Genomic DNA, 20,708 nt, shown 5'->3' with positions numbered 1-20,708 from the left:
CCCCGGCTACCATATCCCATACGTCCCTGGGCCCCATAACCCCCCCATACCAGCACCATCGTTAAGCCGGACCTCTCGGGTACGCACCCCCCATCGCTGTGTACTATCCCACAATAACCCACCCCATCTCCCCAGCAGCCTGTCCAAGGAGCTCCCCCCGAGCACCCCTGTTCCCTTACCTGCGAGGCGGCGGCGCCCGTGGGGCTCCCGAAAGAATCCACCGAGGACAGGTACTGGGACTCGGCCGAAGGAGACGAGCTGCACCGGGAGGCGGAGTCGTAGTCTCCGGGGAAGCCCTGATACATCTCCCTGGGCACAGGGGGAAGCCTGTGGCCACGCTGGGGGCGCCTGGAAGCCAAGGCTGGTGCAGGGGAGGCTGCGACCCCGGGGCAGGGGGAGCTCGTTAAACTAGAAGCGAAGTGGCGGTGAAAGTCCCGTTTGCGAGCGTTGGAATCCGGCAGGCGCGGGGTGCGAGCCGCTCCGCGCCGGCAGGGCAGCGGGGCCCGGTGGTTCCCCCTCTTCCGCCTTCACCGGCTAAGCAGCATCGCCCCCGGGGTGCACAGGGACACGAGCTCCGCGGGCCGCGGCTCAGCAGCCCCCCTCCAGCTCCCTGCCGCTGGGCTCCGGCCCTGGAAGCTGCGCTGGGGAGGGCGAGGAGACTCCCGGCTTCCGAGACTCCTGCTCCACGCGTCTTCTCCCCTCAAAGCCGCATCCGCGGGGAAGGGGGGGGTCCAAAGCCCCTTCGCAGCTAGTGGGGTAACTTCAAACACCGACCCACCGAAATAATCCAGCAACCTCCCCACAAGGTAGCACAATCCAGAGGCGATGCGGCGTCTTCGCAGGCCCGAGCCCCACAAAGCGGGGGGGTGTGTGTGGGGGTCGCTGGGGTCCCGTGAAGCCCTGTCCGGTGCAGGTGGCACAGTCTCCCCGCTAGGCAGAGAAGCTCCAGCTCCCCTCGCAACTTATGAATGAGCCACGCTCGGAGCCTCTCCGTATTTATGCAAGAGGGGCCGGCCGCCTCCTGACGTAACCAGGAAGAGTCCTCCCCACGCCCCCAAAACCAGGCCCAGGAGCCACCGCAGGGCCCCAAACTCAGCCAAGCCCTTACCCTGGCCTGCCTGGGGTCCCCCTGAGCCGGGCGCCCCGCTGACCCCCGGGGAAGGGGCGATTTGAGGGGCCAAAGGGGAGGAGATCCCTAGCCCCGCCCAGCTGGAGTTCCTGTGACGCACTTAACCATATATGGGCTTGTCTTTGCTGTGTTTGTTTGGTATCCTAGCAGAGGACGTCAGAGGGAATCCCTTTCTCAACGCCCGGGCTGGGCCTGTCGCTGCTGCTGCTGCTGGCGAGCGGGACCGGGTATTAATAGAAACTTTTACTATTATTCTACAAATGGCCTGAACCGCGCGGCGCAGCATGGGGTCGGGGGGGGACCCCTTCAGAGAGCCCACGGGGGGGCAAGATTCCCCCCCCCCTCCCGAGAGAACAACGATGGAATCAGCTGCCCTGGGGGAAACCCCCTTCCCAGCCCCGCGACTGGAGCTTGGTTGCGTTTTTGCCCGTTCCAATGCCAGTCGTGGGGGTTTAGCCAGGCCAGCCTGTGGCACCCCCTGAGATCTACGAGCAGCCAGCCCCACCTGCAGCCTCCATGACAGGATCTCAAAGCGCTTTGAATACCCTTCCCTGCCCCCCCTCCAAGTCTGAATTTGTCATCTCCTTCCCCTGATTTTTAAAACCCTCCCAGATCGAACCGAGGCCCGCCCCCCGGAGATTCATGTTCAGTGCCAGGGGAGAGAAGCTACACAAGGATGCAGCACTCCTAGAAGCATGCCTCCCATTCAGTTATAAGACTAGGCAGCTGGGTCACAGCAACGGTCCAGCTAGACCAGTATCCTGCCTCTGACATTGGCCAGTGCCAGGTGCTTCAGAGGGAATGAACAGAACAGGGCAATTCTGAATGCTCCATCCCCTGTCCGCCAGTCTCAGCTGCTGGCATTGGCTGTTCAGCCCTTAACCCTCCCTCCTTCGGGAAGTTAGCCAGTATATTTTAAAACCATAGTTTGGGGAATAGTTTGTGCTTCTTCAATTGGCTTACGCAGGAGCAGCTGCAGCCTGTTCCCTCTAAGAATGTCTGGGTCAAATCTGCCCAGCTCTTCACACCCTCCTGGATTTTGGTAGAATTGCACAGAATACAACTAGTGGAGAATGTGGACAGATAGAGCAGGTTGGACTGTTTCCTTTCTGATGTATCAGGCTACCTCTGCCTCCCCCACCCCCAAATATATACATATAGGAAAAAAATAGAGCACATAGGTTAGGGCAGTGCCCCCCAAGCAGGGCCAGCATTAGACTTGCTGGGGCCCAGGGCAGAAAGCCAGAGCCCCACCACATGGGGCTCAAACCCAGGGCCCTGAGTCCCCCCACCCAGGGCTGAAGCCAAAGCTGAGGCAATGTAACTTTGCAGGGGGCCCTATACAGAAAACCAGTTATTATGGCACAACTGGGCCATAGTGTCTTTAGAGCATGGGGAGGGAGCTGGAAAGAGTGTTCAGAAAGAAAAAGGTTGAGAACCCCTGGGTTAGGGGTCTGAGATGGAGGACTCAGGTTCCGGTCTCTTCTCTGGAGGGTTGCATAGCCCAGTGGTTAGAGAAAGAGACAAGTGTCCTCAGTTCTGTTCCAGCTCTTCCCCCAAACTCACAGAGTGATGTGGAGCAAGTCACTTCCTCTCTGCACTTCACTTTCTATAGCTGGAGATGATACCACTAACCACAACCTACCTCCCTGGGGAGTTATGAGGCTTCACGTCCATGAAGAGCTCTGAGCCCTCAAGCTGGGGGGTGCTGTGGCCAGGCAGGGGGCTGGGAGAGTCCAGGCCATCTCCTGGGTGAGGCATTACAAAGCCATGGCTGGCACTGTTTCAAAGGCTCTAGCTGTTTGGCTGAGGTGGGGGTTGTTTATGGAGAATTACAGGTGCTTCAATTAGACCAATTAACACCTCACTCATAGTTTGAGTGTCTCCTTCTGAGCAGCTGCTTACCCTCCTGTGGCCAGCTGGAGCAAGGTAGCTGGCAGAGGTTTAACTCTCCCCTCCACTTCAGGGACAGCTAGCAAGTTATTCCAAGAGCATCTAGACAAACACCAGTTGAGTTCTGGCTCACTGTCTGCGGGCCGCTCGCCATGCTGGTAGGATTCCTCCCCGCTGCTTCCTGGCTTGTCTGTAATAAGATCCTGCTTTCGGCTGGGATTCCCCCGGTTCCAGCCTCGGTCACAACACTAGTAAATATTTCAGGTTTCTAGGTCAGCAGGTCCTCGCGACTCTAGTACTATGGGCATGAAGCCGCAGTGTGTGTGTAAGGGGGTGGGGGTATTTCCCCTGGCTGGCTGTAAGGGGGTATCCTTGTGTTGTTGTCTGGGCTGTTGTCCCAGTTCCTCCAGCTTCATAAATACCCTTTGCCATACTGACTTTGCCTGTCTGCTCAGGGGCAGCATGGGTCCTTCACCCTGGATCTCAGGGGTCTGGTGTGGTATGTGCTGCTCTCCCATTCCCGGTCTTCCCAAAGCCCCCAGTGCTGCTCTCACACCAGTCCGCTGCCAATGGGAGGTGATTGCACCAGTGCTGCCATGAGTCTCGCGTATCCCGAGGAGAGATCCCACCTGAGCATGCAGCTTGCAGCAGGCTGGGTGCAGGATGACGATGTCCCAGCTGCAACGGTGGAGGCTCACCATCTCTGAGAAGACATTGTAGCCTGGTATTGTAGATCAGCAACTGGGACTCTGGGTTCCAGGCCTGGCTCTGCTGCTGGGGGATCGTGGCAAGTTACTCCCCTCCCACCCTTTTCTCTGTTTAGGTCTTTGTCACAGGGCCTGTCTCGGGTCTCTGGAGCAAAGGGACTTCCAGACCCTAACGTAATGCCCCTAGCGAATGAGGATAAGTTTGGGAAGGGCTGAGCACGGCTCGAACGCTCGCCATTGGGACGCCAATGAACAAATCCCTCTGCGCAGCGTTCGGAGGAGGGGTATTTTATGTAGTGTTTTCCCTATTCCCTGGGGCCCCCCTCGAGAGGGGGGCAAAGGTCGCTGCACGGCTGGTGGGCTGCAGATGAGCATGGCAGGGAGAGGGGAACAAACATTTCGGGTTTAAAATAAGCTCATCCTCCCACTGCTTCGTGGCTGCTAATCGCCTGTGGGATCAGACACGCGCTTGTTTTTCAACAGTTGCTCAACATCTGGTTAATATTTACTGACTTGATCCCACAGGTTGGCTGTTGCTCTCAGCCCCCTCACTTCTCTCCTTGGCCTTGTCCCTACCCAGCCTTTCACTCCTTGTGGGGGGGAACTAGGTCATGGGGCCACGTTCACCCCGGTGGGATTCCCTTTGCCATGGATTTTAGGGCTTGAAACTGGTATGGGGCTGGGCAAAGGGGCTCTCTGATCTCATGGGATCACAGGGGGCAGTCCAGGTAGGCAGCAGGTCCCTCTCTGGGCCTCAGCCAGCGCACTGCATTCCCCCCAAGAGGCTCCAGCCATGTAGCAGGGGCAGCAGCCCATGACAAAATGGGATGATCTTGCTATATTTCGATGAGGCCTGTTTGTGCCTCAGTTTCCCCTATATGATGCATTGGTACCCAGTGGGTGGAAAGGGGCTGTTTTCTCTCAGGGCAGGGCAGGAGACATAGGTGTGGGTATTGCCCAGCTGTCTGGAGGCTTGGTCTCCACTTCAGTGGAGCATTTGAAAGACAATAGCAAAACCAGTCGCCCAGACAGTGACAGGGAGCAGCCAGGGACGCAGAGGGATTTGGGCCATGGAGAACAAAGGACGGAGTCGGGGCTCTCACCGGGAGCCTGATGAAGGAAGTCAAAGGGAGAGACGGACAGAGCTTGAACACGGGTTCGCTACAGCTTAGCTTGGCTGGGCTCTGAGCTGACCAGAATGGCCTGTGCTTTCGCCTTCATATCTCTGGTCTCCCCTAATGACTTCCTCAGCTGTGCTCCAGTTAACGAATAAACCCGACTCTTTTGACCACACTGTGTGAGCTTCACTGCAAATGCTGGATCAAGGGCCTTGAGCCCTGCAGTGTCCAGCAGGGTCTGCCTCGGTGAGAGCTTGTGGTGGGAAGGAGACCCAGAGGTTGAGCCCAAGGGACAGGGAAGCTGCAGGGCTTATCTTGGAGGAAGAGCGAGAACCTTCGGGGGTGTGGCACACCAGAGGGTTCTTCCTAGAGCCTGTTCCAAAGCTCATAGACTCATAGGTCAGAAGGGACCATTATGATCATCTAGTCTGACTTCCTGCACAATGCAGGCCACAGAATTTTACCCATCCACTTCTATAACAAACCCCTAACCTATGTCTGAGTTATTGAAGTCTTCAAATTGTGATTTAAAGACCTCAAGCTGCAGAGAATTCTCCAGCAAGTGACACCCAGCCTGCGGATTTGTGGCCTGGCCATCCCGGGAGTCCTGCCTGGGAGCAGCTCCTCGAGGTGTGGGGCAATCTAGCGCTGCTGCAGGGGCCTCAGACCTTATCAGGGCCGTAGCTGCACCTTCTCCAGGAGTCTCACCCTCTCCAGGAACCCCCTAGCTGCAGAAAGGGGCAAGTAGGGATAGCCTGCATGTTATCGTGCTTGTACGCAGGGCACAGGTGGGGCAGGGCTGGCTACACTGGACATGCATGTTGCCTGGGAAGTCCCTCAGGATAGCCCCACATAGTGCAGGGCTCAGCATCTCCTGGGTGGGAGGTTCCTTGGGTCAAGAGGGAGCGGTGCAGGCTGGGAACCTAATCTGAGCAGGGTGCCTTCTGAAAAAAGTGGGGGTGTGATACACCACAGCAGCCCCGGGCTGGCATCAGCAGAGACTACAGCCCACGTCCTCCCAGCGGGACTTGGGTGCCCACAAGCCTCTGAGGATCTGGCCCTAGGTGTCCACTGGGGACTCCCCTGTTCCATTGGGAGTGCAAATAGGGGAGGGGGTGCTCCTGCTGGGGGGATGTGCAGACCTTAAAAAAACTGGATGAGGAAACGGGGCTTCTTTCTAAGGGACTCGTCAGAACCCCAGCCTGGCACAGCCCCCCAGCCTCTGAGCCAGGGCAGGGGAAGTGTTTGGAGACAGATTTTGTGGTGCCCAAAGGCTCAGATCCTGGAGCAGGCATGAAAATCAGGGGCAGAGATGGGGGAAGCTGGAGGGCTAGAGCTTCGGGTCTCGGTTGTTCAGAGCCAGGGGGTGGCCAGGGAGCAGAGCCAAGCAGCAGCCTTGTCCTTTGGATGCTGTGGGGCAGGCTTCCTGCTGGGCCAGCAAGGATTTTTCCCTGCATGAGTGGGGGTAGTAGGAACCCGTTTGGTGCCCCTGCAGGGGGACTCTCCCAGTAGGGTGTCCAAACAGCAAATGTGAAAAATTGGGACAGGGGTGGGGGGTAATAGGAGCCTATATAAGAAAAACACCCAAAAATCGGAACTGTCCCTATAAAATTGGGACATATGGGCACCCTATCTCCCAGTGGGTCAGAGGGAAGCCCATTTCCAGCAGCAGGGTGGTGTCTGGAGAGAGACGACTGAGCCTGACTGCTGTTTACATTCCCCGGAGCATGGCTCATCACCACAGCAGGCCGCACACGGGAAGGATGGTGATAACCGCAGACATGCCAGGCTGTGGTTTGCAGCGAGGGACGGGACAGGGACTGGCGGGTAAGACGTGAATAATCCTGTAGTGGAGCCTCGCCCGGGACCCAAATAGAACCCCCGCCAGCTTGCCCCACTGTCCCAGCGATGGCAGACGGGACCCTGCCGTGGCAGGTTATTCTGAGCAGCCTCCCCCAACCCCAGTACCACCCCATTGTCTGCCCAGGACTGTTGCCTCATGCACCCATCACCGGCAACGGCTAATGGGCCAGCCAGGAAATCTGGGCAGTCCAGCTCTGCTGTGCAGATCCCCTATGTCTGGTACCTCACATCAGCCTGTTTCCAGCCACCCTGCAGTGCTGGCAACATCTGGGGTGGAGGCACTGGGCGTACAGGCTGAGTGCAATGTGTTGTGTATGGCAGGGATGCCCCGGGACCCCGGTTGGGATTGGGCTCCACTGCACTGGGTGCTGACCAGACATGGTCCCGGCCCCAAAGCGCTGGTGCACACAGCTGTCGGAGATATAAATGACCAGACAGACAGAGAGAGGATGTGTTGTGAGGTGGACGGACAGACGTCCACATGGATCAGACAGCACAGGTGGCGAGAGGCAGGCCCATTGCCTGGGATTTGTTGGCAGATTTATATTTAAATAAAACAGCTACACAGAAATAAGGTCACACCCCCCCCACACACACAGTCCCCCCAAAGTGCATGCAGCCCCCATCTCACACTGCTCCAGTGACACATGCAGCCCCCCCTCACCCCATCACACACTGCTCCCCACCCCCAGGGCTACAGGATGTGTGTTACCCACTCTGTTGTCCATCTTCTCCCTGATTGCCAGTCAGCAGGCTACACCTCATGACCTGTTCTTCTAACAGGGCTCTCTGATGGGCGCCTGAGTGCAGCACGTTTGGTGGGTCTCAGCCCAGTTCCCGGGGGGCAGGGAGCCACCTTACACACAGCTGGCACTGACTGGACCCCTCTGTAGCAACCTCAGCAGAGCAGCAAGGACTGAACACAGAGCTCCCCATACCTGCCTCAAGGTGGCCCCTGCAGGCCCCAGCCTTGGGGCCCTCGGCAGGGCAGCCTATGGGAGCATGTCCTGGCACTGTCTGGGCCGGGACCAGGGCATTCAGGGCTCTCATACCAGACCATTTCATCCGTACCAGGAGATGCTCTGCTGGCCACTCGTCCCCAGCCTGACCCAGGCAGTGGGGATCCCCCAAGTCCCACCTGAGGGGAGGGGTGGGAGCAGCCAAGTGGGGCAGGGGTAATTTCAGGGACCCCCTAAGGACTTTAACCAGGAACACAAGGTTGAGGTCATGAACTCTGGAGCTGGGAAAAGCACCAGGGCCAAGTGACAGAGCCCAGCCCCTGGGAGCCAAGCCCCAGCCCAGAATGAGCTGTAGCCAGAAGCAGGAACCCAGAGGCACGGGCAGTCCTCTGCGGACACCCAGGGGAACCCTGGAGTGACTCATGGTGGTTCCACCCCCCCGCCGCAGCAAGCAGGCCTGTGACAGAAATGAGCTGTGAGGTTAGAACAGGAAAGGCCAAGCCACGGCTGCGTCTGGAGAGGCTGGGAGTGAGCAGCACCCACATCTGGCCCCAAAGCCCCATCCCTCTGCAGACAGACGCTCTGCCCCTTAGGGCTACGGCATCCCATTAGCCAGCTTCACCCTTTATTACGGGTCCCCCTCACCAATCGGGGGGAAGGGGTGTCAGCAGGTACCCACAGACCCCTTCTGCCTGCCCAACTTCACACAGAATAGCAGGCTCATCCTGATGACCATGTAGCCCTGAGTCCACGATGGTGGGACAAACCATCCCCGATGGCATGTGGCGAGGGAGGTGGGTAGGATTTGAGAAGTCAGTGGCCTCTGAGCGTGTACGTGGGGGGAGGGGTCTCACAGGTGATCCAAGGGTCCTGGCTATCAATCCCCTCTTCTTCCACAGCCAGGAACTGAACCCAGGAGTCCTGACACCCAGCCCTCACCTTCCTCTACCCACTGGACCTCTCCTCCTTCCACAGATGTGGTCTCCTCATCTCAAAAAAGATATATTGGCATTAGAAAAGGTTCAGAGAAGGGCAACTAAAATGATTATGGGTTTGGAAGGGTCTCGTGAGGAGAGATTAAAGAGGTTAGGACTTTTCAGCTTGGAAAAGAGACTGGGGGGATATGATAGAGGTATGTAAAATCATGAATGATGTGGAGAAAAAGAATAAGGAAAAGTTATTTACTGGTTCCCATAATACAAGAACTAGGGGTCACCAAATGAAATTAATGGGCAGCAGGGTTTAAAACAAATACAAGGAGATTCTTCACACAGCGCACAGTTAACTTGTGGAACTCCTTGCCTGAGGAGGTTGTGAAGGCTGGACTATAACAGTTTAAAAGGGAACTGGATAAATTCATGGAGGTTAAGTCTATTAATGACTATTAGCCAAGATGGGTGAGGAATTGTGTCCCTAGTCTCTGTTTGTCAGAGGATGAAGATGGGTGGCAGGAGATAGATCACTTGATCATTGCCTGTTAGCAGGGTCGGTGCTTCCATTTAGGTGACCTAGGTGGTCGCCTAGGGCACCAGGATTTGAGAGGGCAGCAGACTGTTCTGGTGGACCCCCCTCAGGTGTGCCTGTGGAGGGTCCGCTGGTCCCGCGGCTCTGGTGGAGCATCCGCAGGCATGCCCGCGGCAGGCCCACCAGAGCCGCTGGACCGGTGAGCTGGCCCTGCGCCTAGGGCGCCAAAAACCCTGGCACCGCTCCTGCCTATTAGGTTCATTCCCTCTGGGGTACCTGGCATTGGCCACTGTTGGTAGACAGGATACTGGACTGGATGGACCTTTGATCTGACCCAGTATGACTGAACCCAGGAGTCCTGACACCCAGCCCCCCCTACCACAAACCACTAAAAATCCCTCCACTTCCACTGCCAGGGACTGAACCCAGGAGTCCTGACACCCAGCCCCACTTCCTCTACAACTCCCTCCCCTTCCACAGCCAGGAAACGAACCTGGGGGTCCTAGCTTCCCCCATTCCTGTCTAGAACAAGAGCACTCAGCCACATCCCCCCCGGGTGGGATGTATTTTGCCTTCTCACACACGTGTCTGCTCCGGGTCTGGCTTGCAGGGGCCCATGGGCTGGGCCGGTGGGGCGGGTTCTGTTGTGTTTGGGTTCCTGGCGCTGACTCACTCACTGCACAGTGACGAAGGGGGCAGCCGCGGGGTGCGCTGGCTGGCGAGGGGGAGCCCCGGGTTCAGCCGGGGCCCTCCACCATTGACTCAGGGTGTGATTCAGTCCCGGGCTCGCTGGCAGAGACGCAGGGCAGGAATGCCGCTGCGGCTGACAGCTCGCTGATGTCACTGGCCAGGTATGTTCGCTGCCATTCCACTCCGCTGACTCATGCCTGCGGGCCGGCGCTGGTCTCCCTCTTCCCAGCTCCCCGCCTGCCCTGGCAGCCCGCTAGATGCAGACTAATGGTTAGAGCAGGGAGCTAGAAGCCAGGTCGCCTAGGTTCTAGCCCTGGCTCTAGGAGGGGAGCAGGACTTAGTGGTTAGAGCAGGACTCCTGCCTTCAGTTCCAACCCTGGTTAAAGCAGGGAGATGAGGTGAGCTGCTAAGTAGGATTCCTGGGTTCTATTTTCCCCCCTCCGGGAAGGGAGTAGGATGCAGTGGTTACAGCAGAACTAATCTCCATGGTGTCTGGATTCTACCCCTGACACTGTGGGTCAGTCTTCATCCCTGTCTCTGCCTCAGTTTCCCCTGGGTGTTGACTGGCACTTTTCCTACAAAGCAGCCTGCACCGCCCAGTTCTCCAGTGGCGCACAGCCCCCTTTCCCACCCCAGCCGCACACACAGAACTCCCACTCCTGAGAGCAAGGGGCGCTGTCCGGGTAAAGAGCTCGGAAGGAATCGCTCCCTGTAAGAGGGGCCTGGCTGGGATCCCCCCTCGGAGGGATTCTCCCCACCCTTGCTCAGCTGCCAGGCACGTCGCATCGCGCTGTCACATGGGGGCTGCTCCCGGCGCTCCTCAGGCCGGGAATCCGGAACTCAGCTCCGCAGGATGCTGGGGCACTGGACGCGGCCAGACCGGGCCAGGCGGGGAGCTCAGCCGGGTTGGTGCCTGCCAGGTAGGCGTCGGGGATTCTCGGGCAGGGCTTTGCCCCCGGGCTCCCGGCGGGTGGAGGCAGCTGGAGCATGGCAAAGTGCGCCGGGTCCGGACACAGACCGGGGGAGCAGCATGGGGGGCACTAGGACACGCAGCCGGATGGGGGGATTGAGACAGACGGACGTGGGGGGAGGAAGGATCTGGGCCAGATGGAGCCCCAGGGGCAGGGGGGGGAGACATGGCAACGTGCGCCGGATCCGGCCAGAGCGGCTCAAAGTCTTAACGGGAACTAGCCGCATCTGGGGCCACATAGGACACGCTAACCAGTGGAGCAATGGGATTCGCCCTGCGGAACGTCAGGAGAAAGGGAGGAGATCTGGCCTGATGGAGCCCCAGGGCAGGGGCCGGACGTGACGCGTCAGCGCCATCTAGTAGCAGGTGGGACACCCCGATAAACGAACGCCTCCGTTGCCCCATGGGGGATAGGCGGAAACTGCAGGAACCAAGACCGGACAACACGGACGCCCCGCCGCGCGCGACACGGGGCACCACGCAAATGCCCAGGGAAGTCGGCCGGCTGAGTCAAGCCACGATCTCCGGCTGTAGCCAGGGGGTGCGGCCAGAGCGACATGGCTCCGGAGATCGCGGGGAGGGCTCCTCTACACAGTGATCAAACGCATCCCTGTTTTTTCCTCCTCACATGCTAAGACCACTCCACAACAGCCCCCGTGCACAGCACGCCCAGAGACTCATCCAGAACTACAAACTGCCGTCGCCGTGGCGACGGACCGTATAGGTCTCCAAATGCCACTTGTTACACGTCCCAGCAGTCCGGCCGTCTCGACAAACGTTTTGTTTACGTTTGCGCGCGCCGACACGCAACTAGACACCCACCAATGGCAACGAGAGCCGAAGCACGGGGGCGGCTCCCGCGCGGGAGCTGACTTCGTGGGAAGGTCGCCTGCGCCGGTCCACGCTAGACTGCGACGCGGGCGCCTGGCAGGGGACGGTCACACCCGCTCCAAGGAGAAGCAGAGGAAGGGGATGATGCTGCCGTGCGACTGGCAACGCGCAGCGGAAAGAGAGTCGATCGGAAGATCCTAACCGGCAAAACCTAAGTCCGAGAGAAAAGGGTCTGCACGTGAGGAGAGCCACAAGGGCTGCCAAGTGAGGGAGCAGGTTGCGATGGGGGCAGTGCAGAAGGGGTCTGGCTGGGGGCATCACACGGGGTGGGGAGGCAGGTGCAGGCACAGTGACCATGTGGGGGGCAGGTGCAGGCTGCCCTCCCAGCCCCCCACCAGGCCAAGGCCACCTGGGGGGGCAGGTGGAGCAATTTGCCCCAGGCCCCACAGGGGCCCCCACGAGAATATAGCATTCTGTAGTATTGCAAATGTTTTTTTATGGAAGGGGCCCCCCCGATATTGCTTTGCCCCAGGCCCCCTGAACCCTCTGAGCAGCCCTGTACCAGGCATTGCCTGGCCAGTTTGGGCTGAGCTAGTGTGGACTCTAGGCAGACTCAGGACAGTCCCTGACATGGTTCAGAGCAGCTGATGGGGAGCCCTTCGTGCTGAGTACGCCTGGTCCAGGGCAGGTCCCTTTCCCTCTTGGGGTCACTGCTCTGTAACTCAGTCTGCAGGAGAGAGGATCTCACTGTTAATGGCGACTTCCTGTCCTAAACCAGGCTCTATTTCTTCACTTCCTGTCTTACATTGCTGTGGCTATTAAACCTCAGCCACGTCCATCCACCCCAGAGGTGGCTGCATCTGAGTCCCAGCAGAGGGATCTCTGTATAAACAGCTGCCATGCCCCATGCTAAGGGCAGCAGCATCTCAGTGCTGAGCAAGCAGCCCCTTTATATACAAGCTGTAAAGTAGTTTATTTGGGGGGTGGAGACCCCTTGGACTGTGCAGGGGTAGCGGCTAGGCTGGACTCTCTTTGTGGGGCTGGTGCTTGGGAGGTTGGATGCAAGCTTCCAAATTCTCAGTTACTTCTCAGCTCAGTGCTCCTCACTCTGGCTCTTACCTGTGGGCTGTTGCGGGGCTGGGATGGTCCCTGCAGCTTAGGGGATCTGAGCTCAGATGGTGTGGTGGTTCCTGCTCAGGGCACTGTCCCCTCTGCTGATCCCACTGAAAGGATGGTCATGGTCCTACCCTACCATCCTTGCTCCGGCTGAAGGCAGGGGAAGAACTGCTGGCTTCCATGAGAGCAGGACAGCCCCTCTCCAGCCCTCCTATCCCTGGCTCTGCTCTGTGCAAAGCCTCGGGCTGCTCCGATGCCCTGTGCGAATGATCAGAAGACAGACACACAGACTTGTCATGCTATGATGGGGGCACCCAGCCTCTGGGGTCAGGTGAGCTTCAATCTGCTGCCTTCTAGGGCAGGTCCCGGTGCTCTGGCCCAGTGTTCTCTGGCTGGTATGGGACAGCTAGGCAAGGTGGGAGCACCCTGTTTCCACCGAGTGACATCCCCCATACCCAAGTCTCGTGCTGGTTCCCCCGGGGGGTTAGCCCTCTCTGTCCGGGCATTTATAGCCCATGTGGAGCCCAGGTGCCTGGCGGTGCCTTCTGATCTGAGCTTGGCAGGGTAAGTGCAGGAGAATTGTGCCTTGGAGGAGCAGAGGGAGGACGCTGTGCACTAGGAGAAGGAGGCCAATCTAGGCCTAGAGAGCAGCTGTGTAACAGAAGGGGTGAAGTGGAGAGTGGGAGCGGGAGCAGTGACAGGCTGGGGAGCAGGGGGAGCACGGACAGGCTGGGGCATGAGGATCAGATGGTCTTGGGCAAAGCTGCTAAAATGCTCTGCATGAGGGGTCTGTCCCATGGCATGAGGGCATGGCCCAGTCCGATGCCAACGCAGAAACAACCTGGGCTCCTTGTGGCACATCCTTGGAATGGCTGAATCTCACATCATGTTGTCCCACTTGGCCCTGGAGTCCATCTGGCAGCTGTGACGCTCCAGCTGGCCAAGTGCAGAGACCAGGGGTGGTCCTGTGCCTGGGAGGGGCAGCACCAGCCATTCCGTGCAGATTGCAGTGTTGGGAGAGCCCTCACAGTTCGAGAGGCTGCCACACTGAGACCCCAGGGAGGGGCAGAAGGGGGAAGAACTGCTTTGTGGAGACAAAGGTGTCTGATGGGCAGAGAGCTTGTAGAAGCCCTTGCAGGGCACTAAAAACCCAGACAGCATCCCCTTGGACTTGGGAAGTTCTCTAGCCTGTGTTAAAAAGTGGTCAGACTAGATGATCACAATGGGCCCTTCTGGCCCGGGAGTGTGTGAATTTAAAACCCCCATGCGAAGCCCAGATTCAGCCCCCCACCCATGTTCTCCAAAATGGCCCCTCTGTCCCCATTCTCCAAGGGAGGTGTTATTTACTACACCAAATGCTACCCATTCCATATGGAATAGCTCATCCCACAGAGCGGTGCCCCAATGGTCGAGCGGCCAAGAGCTGTAGCCTCCTCTGGCTTGTTAGAACTGGGGACATGAGCCCCCAGATGGAGCTTCTCCAAATCACTGCCCTCTCTTGATGGTGTGGGGCTGCGAGTGTGACAGAGGGGTGTGTCCCCATGCTGAGTGACAGCACTCACTCCAGCCAACTCCTTTCCAGCCTTGGCTGTCTCTTAACTGGTGTGTTTGTGTGGGATTTCCCCATCTTTGCCCTGTTTCTGGGGTTGGGGTGTTTGCACCCAGGGGTTCTAGTGGGTAAGGGCCACCCCATTTAAAAAGGAGGGGTGTGCGGGGGTCATCACCTGCTTTCCCCATCCGATGATGCCTCCCTGGGCCCAGGGCTACACGAGGAGGGAGCAGGAAGCCCCATGAAGTCCCCCTGGTGATATCACACCTCTGGGGTTGTTACCTCTCTGCATCACACCTGGCTAGGAGTCCCCATGTAAGGAGTACCCAGGAGCAGCCCATGGAGCTGCACTGCCAATGGGTGAGGCCCTGTGCTGGCTCTGGCTTGGTGACCTGGTGTCCTCCCCATGCTGTGCTTCTGTTTCCCCATGTGCGAAATAAGGAAAAATGATACCGACCTCCTTTGTAAAGTGCTTTGAGATCTGTGGATGAAAAGTGTGAGACGAGCTGGATGTTATTAAACCGCCTTCCTTCCCGGTCTGTGCTGCCACAGATGCAGTCAATGGGGGCACGTGAGCTAGGCCCCCTGCATTGTAAAAGGTGGCCACTGGTCGGGCGCTGTCTGTGCTGGAACCCCAGCTGCAGACCCTGCCTCCTCCACACCTGCGTCTGAAACAACTTGGCTCTGCGAACCCTTAAGGTGCACTACGCGGCCAATGCACTCATTGAGGGCAGTGGGTACCTTGTCACTGAGTGGGGGCTGGTGGGGAAGGGGCTGAAGGAGGGAGTTTTGTCTCCCTGGGGATGGGTCAGCTCCAGGGGTTAGTTGGATTCCCTGTGGGCCCAGCTCAGCCGCACTAGGGAAAGCAGGTGCTAACAGCTCCCCAGCCAGAATGGATTTGCACCTGCTTTGCCCGGAGGGAGAGGGGGCCGTGGCTGTGCGAGGATGTGGGGAACTGGGCCCATTCTTCTTTTATTTGGTGTCAACGACCCCAAGAGCTTAGTCGAAAGTGCTCAAATAAAATTCCCTCTCTTTGTGTCTCCATCCAGGGCGATTTCTTCATTTAAACCTCCATGTCCAGGACCTGTCACTGAATGGCTCCAATCTCCGAAATTGATCCCCTTCCCCAACAAGCTATTCAAAGTTTGACGCTGTCTCTAAACCACTTGGAAACATTTTTTTGTTTTCTCCTGATTTGCCTAAAAGGCTCCAGCAGGGTTAGGGAGTTTGTGTAAGTCCATCTCAGTTCGAGAGCCGCTTTCCCCACCTGTCCCAACCTGGTAGCAAACGACCCATTCTGAGCCCAGATTGCTCACTCCCTGGAGTTTGGCAGCCCAGACCTAACTGCTCCCTGGGCTCCTCCCTGAGGATTGCTCAGCCCACATCCTTGGCCCTCTCTTTTTAAAGAGCTCCTCCTTTATGTCCAGTCACTGCCTCCCTGAGCCTGTTCCCAGCTGTATCAGTTCCTACTAATGGTGGGGGAAGGGGAAGTCCTGAATTCCATATCAAAAGGTTGTATCACCCTTAGCCTGGGAGCAAAAGGTGTTTCAGCATTGGATGCAAGTCCAGTTTTTGCACTAGGGGCACGTGGGTCTCTCTGGGTGTTTGGTTCTTTTGGACCAGTTTCCTCACTACCCTCACTTCAGTGGGGCTACCCCACAGATCAGGTTGGCAGGGGGTGCGGTTGTGTATGTTGTCTGTGCATGTATGATTCTGTGCTGGTTGTGTGTGTCTCACGCGTGTGAGTGTGCAGGAGTGTCAGGGTGACTGGCTGTGTTGTTGTGCGTGAGGATGTGTGATTGTCTCTGCCGTTATGGGAATGTGTCCATGGAACTGCAGTGTCCTGTGTGTGAGACTAGCATGTGTGGTTGTGTGGTGCTGGTTTGTGTGTGGTGTGGGATAGGCTCGGTGTGCAGGCTTGCAGGGGGGATGAAGAGGCGTGTGGTTTAGGGTTGTGTTTGTGTGTGTAGAATTTTGTGTGCATCAGGGTGTAGTGTAGGGTATGTGTGGTGGAAGTTTGTGTCTGGTGTTGCGTTGTATATGGATGTTGTGCAGGTTTGTGTGTGTGTGTTGTGTATGGGGCATGTGGTATGGTTGTGTGTATAGTGCTGGTTTGCGGGGGTGCGATTGTTTGTATGTGGTGCAATATAGGACTGTGGTGCAGGTTTGGGCCGTGTGGCTTAGGGGTGTGTTTATGTGGTGTAGGCTTATCAGTGGGTGTAGAGTTGTGTGTGTATCAGGGTGTGGTGTACAGGGTGTGTGGAGTGCAAGCTTGGGGGTGCGGTTTTGTGTCTATGGGGTGGGTTTGTGTTGTGCATTGTTTGTATGGGAGGGTGGAGGTGTGGTTGTGTGGTGTACGGTTGAGGGGAGGGTGCAGGGTTGTGTGTGGTGTAGAATGTGTACTGGGGTATGGTGTAGTCAGGGGATGTGTGGCTGTGTGCTGTAGCTTGAGGGAATGTGGGGGGTGGTAGTGGTGTTGGATTGGGTAGATATGTGGTACATGTTTGGGTGGGGGGGCAGGGGGCAGGTGTGGGGGCAGTTGTGTGTGTGGGTATGTGGTGTGGGGAGCAGTTATGTATGTGGTGTGGGGGGCACGTGTGGGCGGGGGCAGTTGTGTGTGTAAGTGCTGTGCGGGGGGACCCCACAGCCCCTCCCTCTCAATCCTTCACTGCCACCTCCCACTCCCACCCTGCTTTCACCTTGCCCCTCCTCTCCCATCCTCTCCCCCACTCTGCCACGTTTTCCACTCCAAGCCCACTCCGGAAAAGTGTATGCAAAAGTGTCTCGTGTAGACAAGTGTGGGAGCAACATTGTATGTGCAAAAGACCGGTGTGTCTTGGTAGGAAGTGTGGCATGCAACATGTACGGGTGTAAGAGACCTGTTGTCTTGTGTAGGGAATGTGTGTCAGGCACATACAACTTAAACGTTGTAAGAGACCGTGTGTCTTTGTGTTTGGTAAGCCTGTGCATGGCATACATGTAAACGTGTGAAAGACCGTGTCTTGTGTGGCAAGTGTGTGCACATACACTGTATGTGTGAAGAGACCGGTGTCTTGAGTAGGGAAAGTGGTGTCATGCAACACTGTATTGTGTAAGAGCCGTGTTCTTGTGTAGGGAAGTGTGTAATATTGCTGCATGTGGTTAAACTTGTTAAATAAAATTTGCAGCAACTCTTTAAGTTCCTTCGCTGGCTGCGTCGGCACAAAAAGAATTGATGACAAATATGTGTGTTGTTCATGCCCAGTTTGTAAAATAGAAGGAAACTCGAAAAGCAATTATAATTTCTTGAAAAAGTGAATGTCGTGACTAGTAAACTGCAGCAGAGCCAATGGAGCAGACATATTCTCACACCATTTTTATCAGCTCACTATATACTCTTTGTGCAGACTATCTCTTTGATGATTGTAAACTCCAGCACCTACCACCTGAGCCCTGATCTCAGCCGGGGTCCTCTGCACTAAAATCAACGATAGTAAAAAAAATACCATGGAAGTCTATTGTGATGCAGGCTAAGATGTTGTGCACAGAATACACCGTGTATCTGCATTCGACGTGGGACCAGTTCCTGCAGATTATTTTTGTAGTATCTGGACAGGTGCATTTCTGTGGCTGTGCTTCTGTGGAATTTATATTTGGGCATCAGGAAGTGGGCCTGAATGGACAACATGCAGCTGGAGAAGGGTGCCTAATCACCTATCATAGCTTCCTTACTCAGATCTGAACTTAGAGTTCCAGAAGATAAGTCTAGATATGACCTCCAAACTTAATTACCACTGCATTGTAGCGCGCCCAGACAGGAAGTTACGTGCCTTCTCACTTGTCCCCAAATCTTCCCTGGGACCCCAAGCCAGTGCCTGGTCTCACAACAAAGGGTATTAACCACTTCCTTCCCCCTCTTTAAACTCCCCAGATTCCCGCCCTGGTACATTGGAGATCCCGCTTCAATACTTGAAACACAAACCCAGGAAATTAGGTGCCTCCCTCCTACAGGGCTATGCAGACTTTCAAACCTATCATCTAACACAAAGAGATTCCCTCCCTTCGTGTCCTTAGCCCTTACCAGAGAAACTCAAACAGTTTCTTAAGAGAAAGCTTTATATAAAGAAAGAAAGAAAAAGTCATAAACTCCTCGTATTAAGTTGACAATATTCAGGTCATATTTAGAAAAGCAAATGAAATAACAGCTATTCAAATAAGTATCCATTTATAAACATTACAGCAAACTGGGCACACGATAAATACAAAAAAAACAATCGAAGCTTCTGTTTTCTACCTTTGTACTTCACACTTGTGAAACGAGACTACAGAAGCTTGAAAGAGACAAGTTCACTCTCAGAGCCGAGAGCAAACAGAGCCAGAGGAGACCGACAAGACACCAGCCACCAAATTCCGTCCGACTGTGTAACATCTGGGTTTCCTGAGGTCCTGTCTGGTCAGGTTGTGGTTCCCTTCGTAACCATTTACAGTAATAAGAACGTTAATCCTTAAGCTATCTGGTTTCTGACACACCTCGCTAATCAACATAACTTCAGGGAACAAAACTGGAGTGTGGTATGAACTAAGGAGAGGCGGGGAAAGTACTTGCTGCGAATTCTCTGGCAGCTTGAGTCCGTTTAAACCACGATTGAGGCTTCAGTAAGTCATGACCATCGGTCAGTGGTTGTTACAGAGTGGTTGGTTAGTTTCTGTGGCCTCCTTGTGCAGAGTCAGGACTAGAATTAAGATCATAATGTGCCCTTCGACCTAAGTCTATGAAACTGTTGTGAATTCTTTTTTTTTTAAAGCAGCAGAGTCTGTGGCACTTATAGCTAACGAACGTTTTGGCATGAACTTTTCATATTAAGACCTTTTTTGCTATTTTGCTGGCATTTACGTCTCTGTACAAAGTAAGAACGAACGGTACAATACATCTGTCAAACAATAATCCTGTTGAGGCCTAGCATGCTGAAACATGGCACGTGCAGAGAGGTGGGGAGAGCTCGATGGAAGCAGGGAGATGGAAGTGGGGGGGGGGAGTGAGGCAGGGCAGGCCTCCGGGAAAGGCTGGGGCCCGTGAGGGGCAAGTACATTTGTTTTCCTGGAATTAGAGAAGTTGGCCAACCCTCAGTTCTGAACTGGTGGGCGGGGGGCAGGTTTGTCCTGCATCTCGCCCACCAACGGCCCGGCTGAAGGGCCGCTTCTGGCGGGCAGGCCCTTGGCGAATCCCTCGGTCCCACGCAGTAATTTTGACACAGCAGGCCAAGGCATAAAACTCCCTAAGACCTTCACGCGGCTCGCCATCCAGGCTAGCAAAATCAAATACGAATGTCTGGTTCAGCGCTCGCTGCATGTTATAGTAAGCGGGCAGGCACTCGTATGACCCATGCAACAGCCAGCCCCCGAAATTCTGCCCGCAGCAAGAAATCCCCAGGAATTCCCTCTAGGAATCAAGGGAAGGGAGTGCCGCTGGGGGCCATCCTGGAGGGCAAGCCCAGGGCAGAACAAGGCACATGCTGGGGCAGGCGCGCCTCTGTCACGTCCTCAGGATGGGGCAGTGGCATCTGGCCTGTGCCCCAACAGCCAGGGATCGGCAAGATTGGGCGAAGTCTCAGTCCCCGAAACTTCCAACCCTTCACCTGCACCCAAACGGTGGGGAGCCCGGCCAGGGAGCCCTTTTGAGGCGCAGCCTTCTGCCAGCCACCCACCTGGCCTCCCAGGGTCGCCAGAGTCTACCTAAAGAAGTACGCGACCCCAGTGCCACGGATTATAAGTAGAATTAATGATGGCACCACCAACCATGAAGTTAAAGGTAGTCCGAATAAGACGGGGAATCAGCATAACAGTAGGATGCAATGAACCGTGCAATCTGATATGAGAACTATAATAGTCGCGAGAGACGACTTGCCTAAAGTATCGAAGCACGAGTGAGCTCCAAGAAAGATGGGACCTGCAGAAAGCAGGGGTGTAGGGTTTGGGGAGCAGGAGAACGGCTTGAAAGGCGGGTAGGGAGCTGCAGGGCCCATATTTAATTGTCCAAGGGCCCCGACCCCATATCACTCCACCTGCCCCCCCAAATGACAGTGCCATTCAATACTCCTCTCCCCAGCATCACAGCTTCCAGGTTCACCCCACTCCTGCTCTGCAGGTCCCGGCTCAACCCCCCACCTCCAGGCCCTTCACTCCCTGGCCCATAGGCCCCTCTGCCCCACAACCACTGCCTGCAGATCCAGTTCAACTCCCATCCCCTGCACCAAGACCCCTTTACCCCCCCACCCTGGGTCGGTAGGCCCCCCTGCCCCCAAGCCCCGGCCTGCAACAGCCAGTAACTCGTCCCTGAAGTACCCCATCCCCAGTTTGTAAGATTCTAAAATATTTGTCTCCAGCAACAAGACAGCTTCCCTCTGCTTTGTTAAGGCCGAGCGCCAGCCGCTGAGCCGGCC

The 20,708-nt window shown here is 56.3% G+C and overlaps 1 protein-coding gene and 1 long non-coding RNA gene across 3 annotated transcripts in view; one reads left to right on the top strand and one right to left on the bottom strand.

The window, feature by feature from the left end:
* Nucleotides 1-420, bottom strand: part of FOSB (FosB proto-oncogene, AP-1 transcription factor subunit) — a 6,359-nt gene extending 5,939 nt beyond the window's left edge. For both annotated transcript variants that reach the window (XM_032797976.2, XM_032797977.2), the window contains exon 1: nucleotides 180-420. In XM_032797976.2, coding sequence (XP_032653867.1) covers nucleotides 180-305 — 126 coding nt within the window. In that variant the 5' untranslated portion in view covers nucleotides 306-420. The remainder of the gene's footprint in view (nucleotides 1-179) is intronic.
* Nucleotides 421-10,656: 10,236 nt separating this feature from the next.
* Nucleotides 10,657-15,438, top strand: LOC142047583 (uncharacterized). Its single transcript, XR_012656874.1, has 2 exons — nucleotides 10,657-10,743; nucleotides 15,339-15,438. It is a non-coding gene; the product is annotated as an uncharacterized LOC142047583 (long non-coding RNA).
* The last annotated feature ends 5,270 nt before the right edge of the window (nucleotides 15,439-20,708 follow it).

The sequence above is a fragment of the Chelonoidis abingdonii genome, chromosome 11 (assembly GCF_003597395.2).
Source record: "Chelonoidis abingdonii isolate Lonesome George chromosome 11, CheloAbing_2.0, whole genome shotgun sequence".
Classification (NCBI taxonomy): domain Eukaryota; kingdom Metazoa; phylum Chordata; order Testudines; family Testudinidae; genus Chelonoidis; species Chelonoidis abingdonii.
The sequence above is the reverse complement of the archived record's forward strand: the minus strand, read 5'-3'. Positions and strand labels throughout refer to the sequence as shown.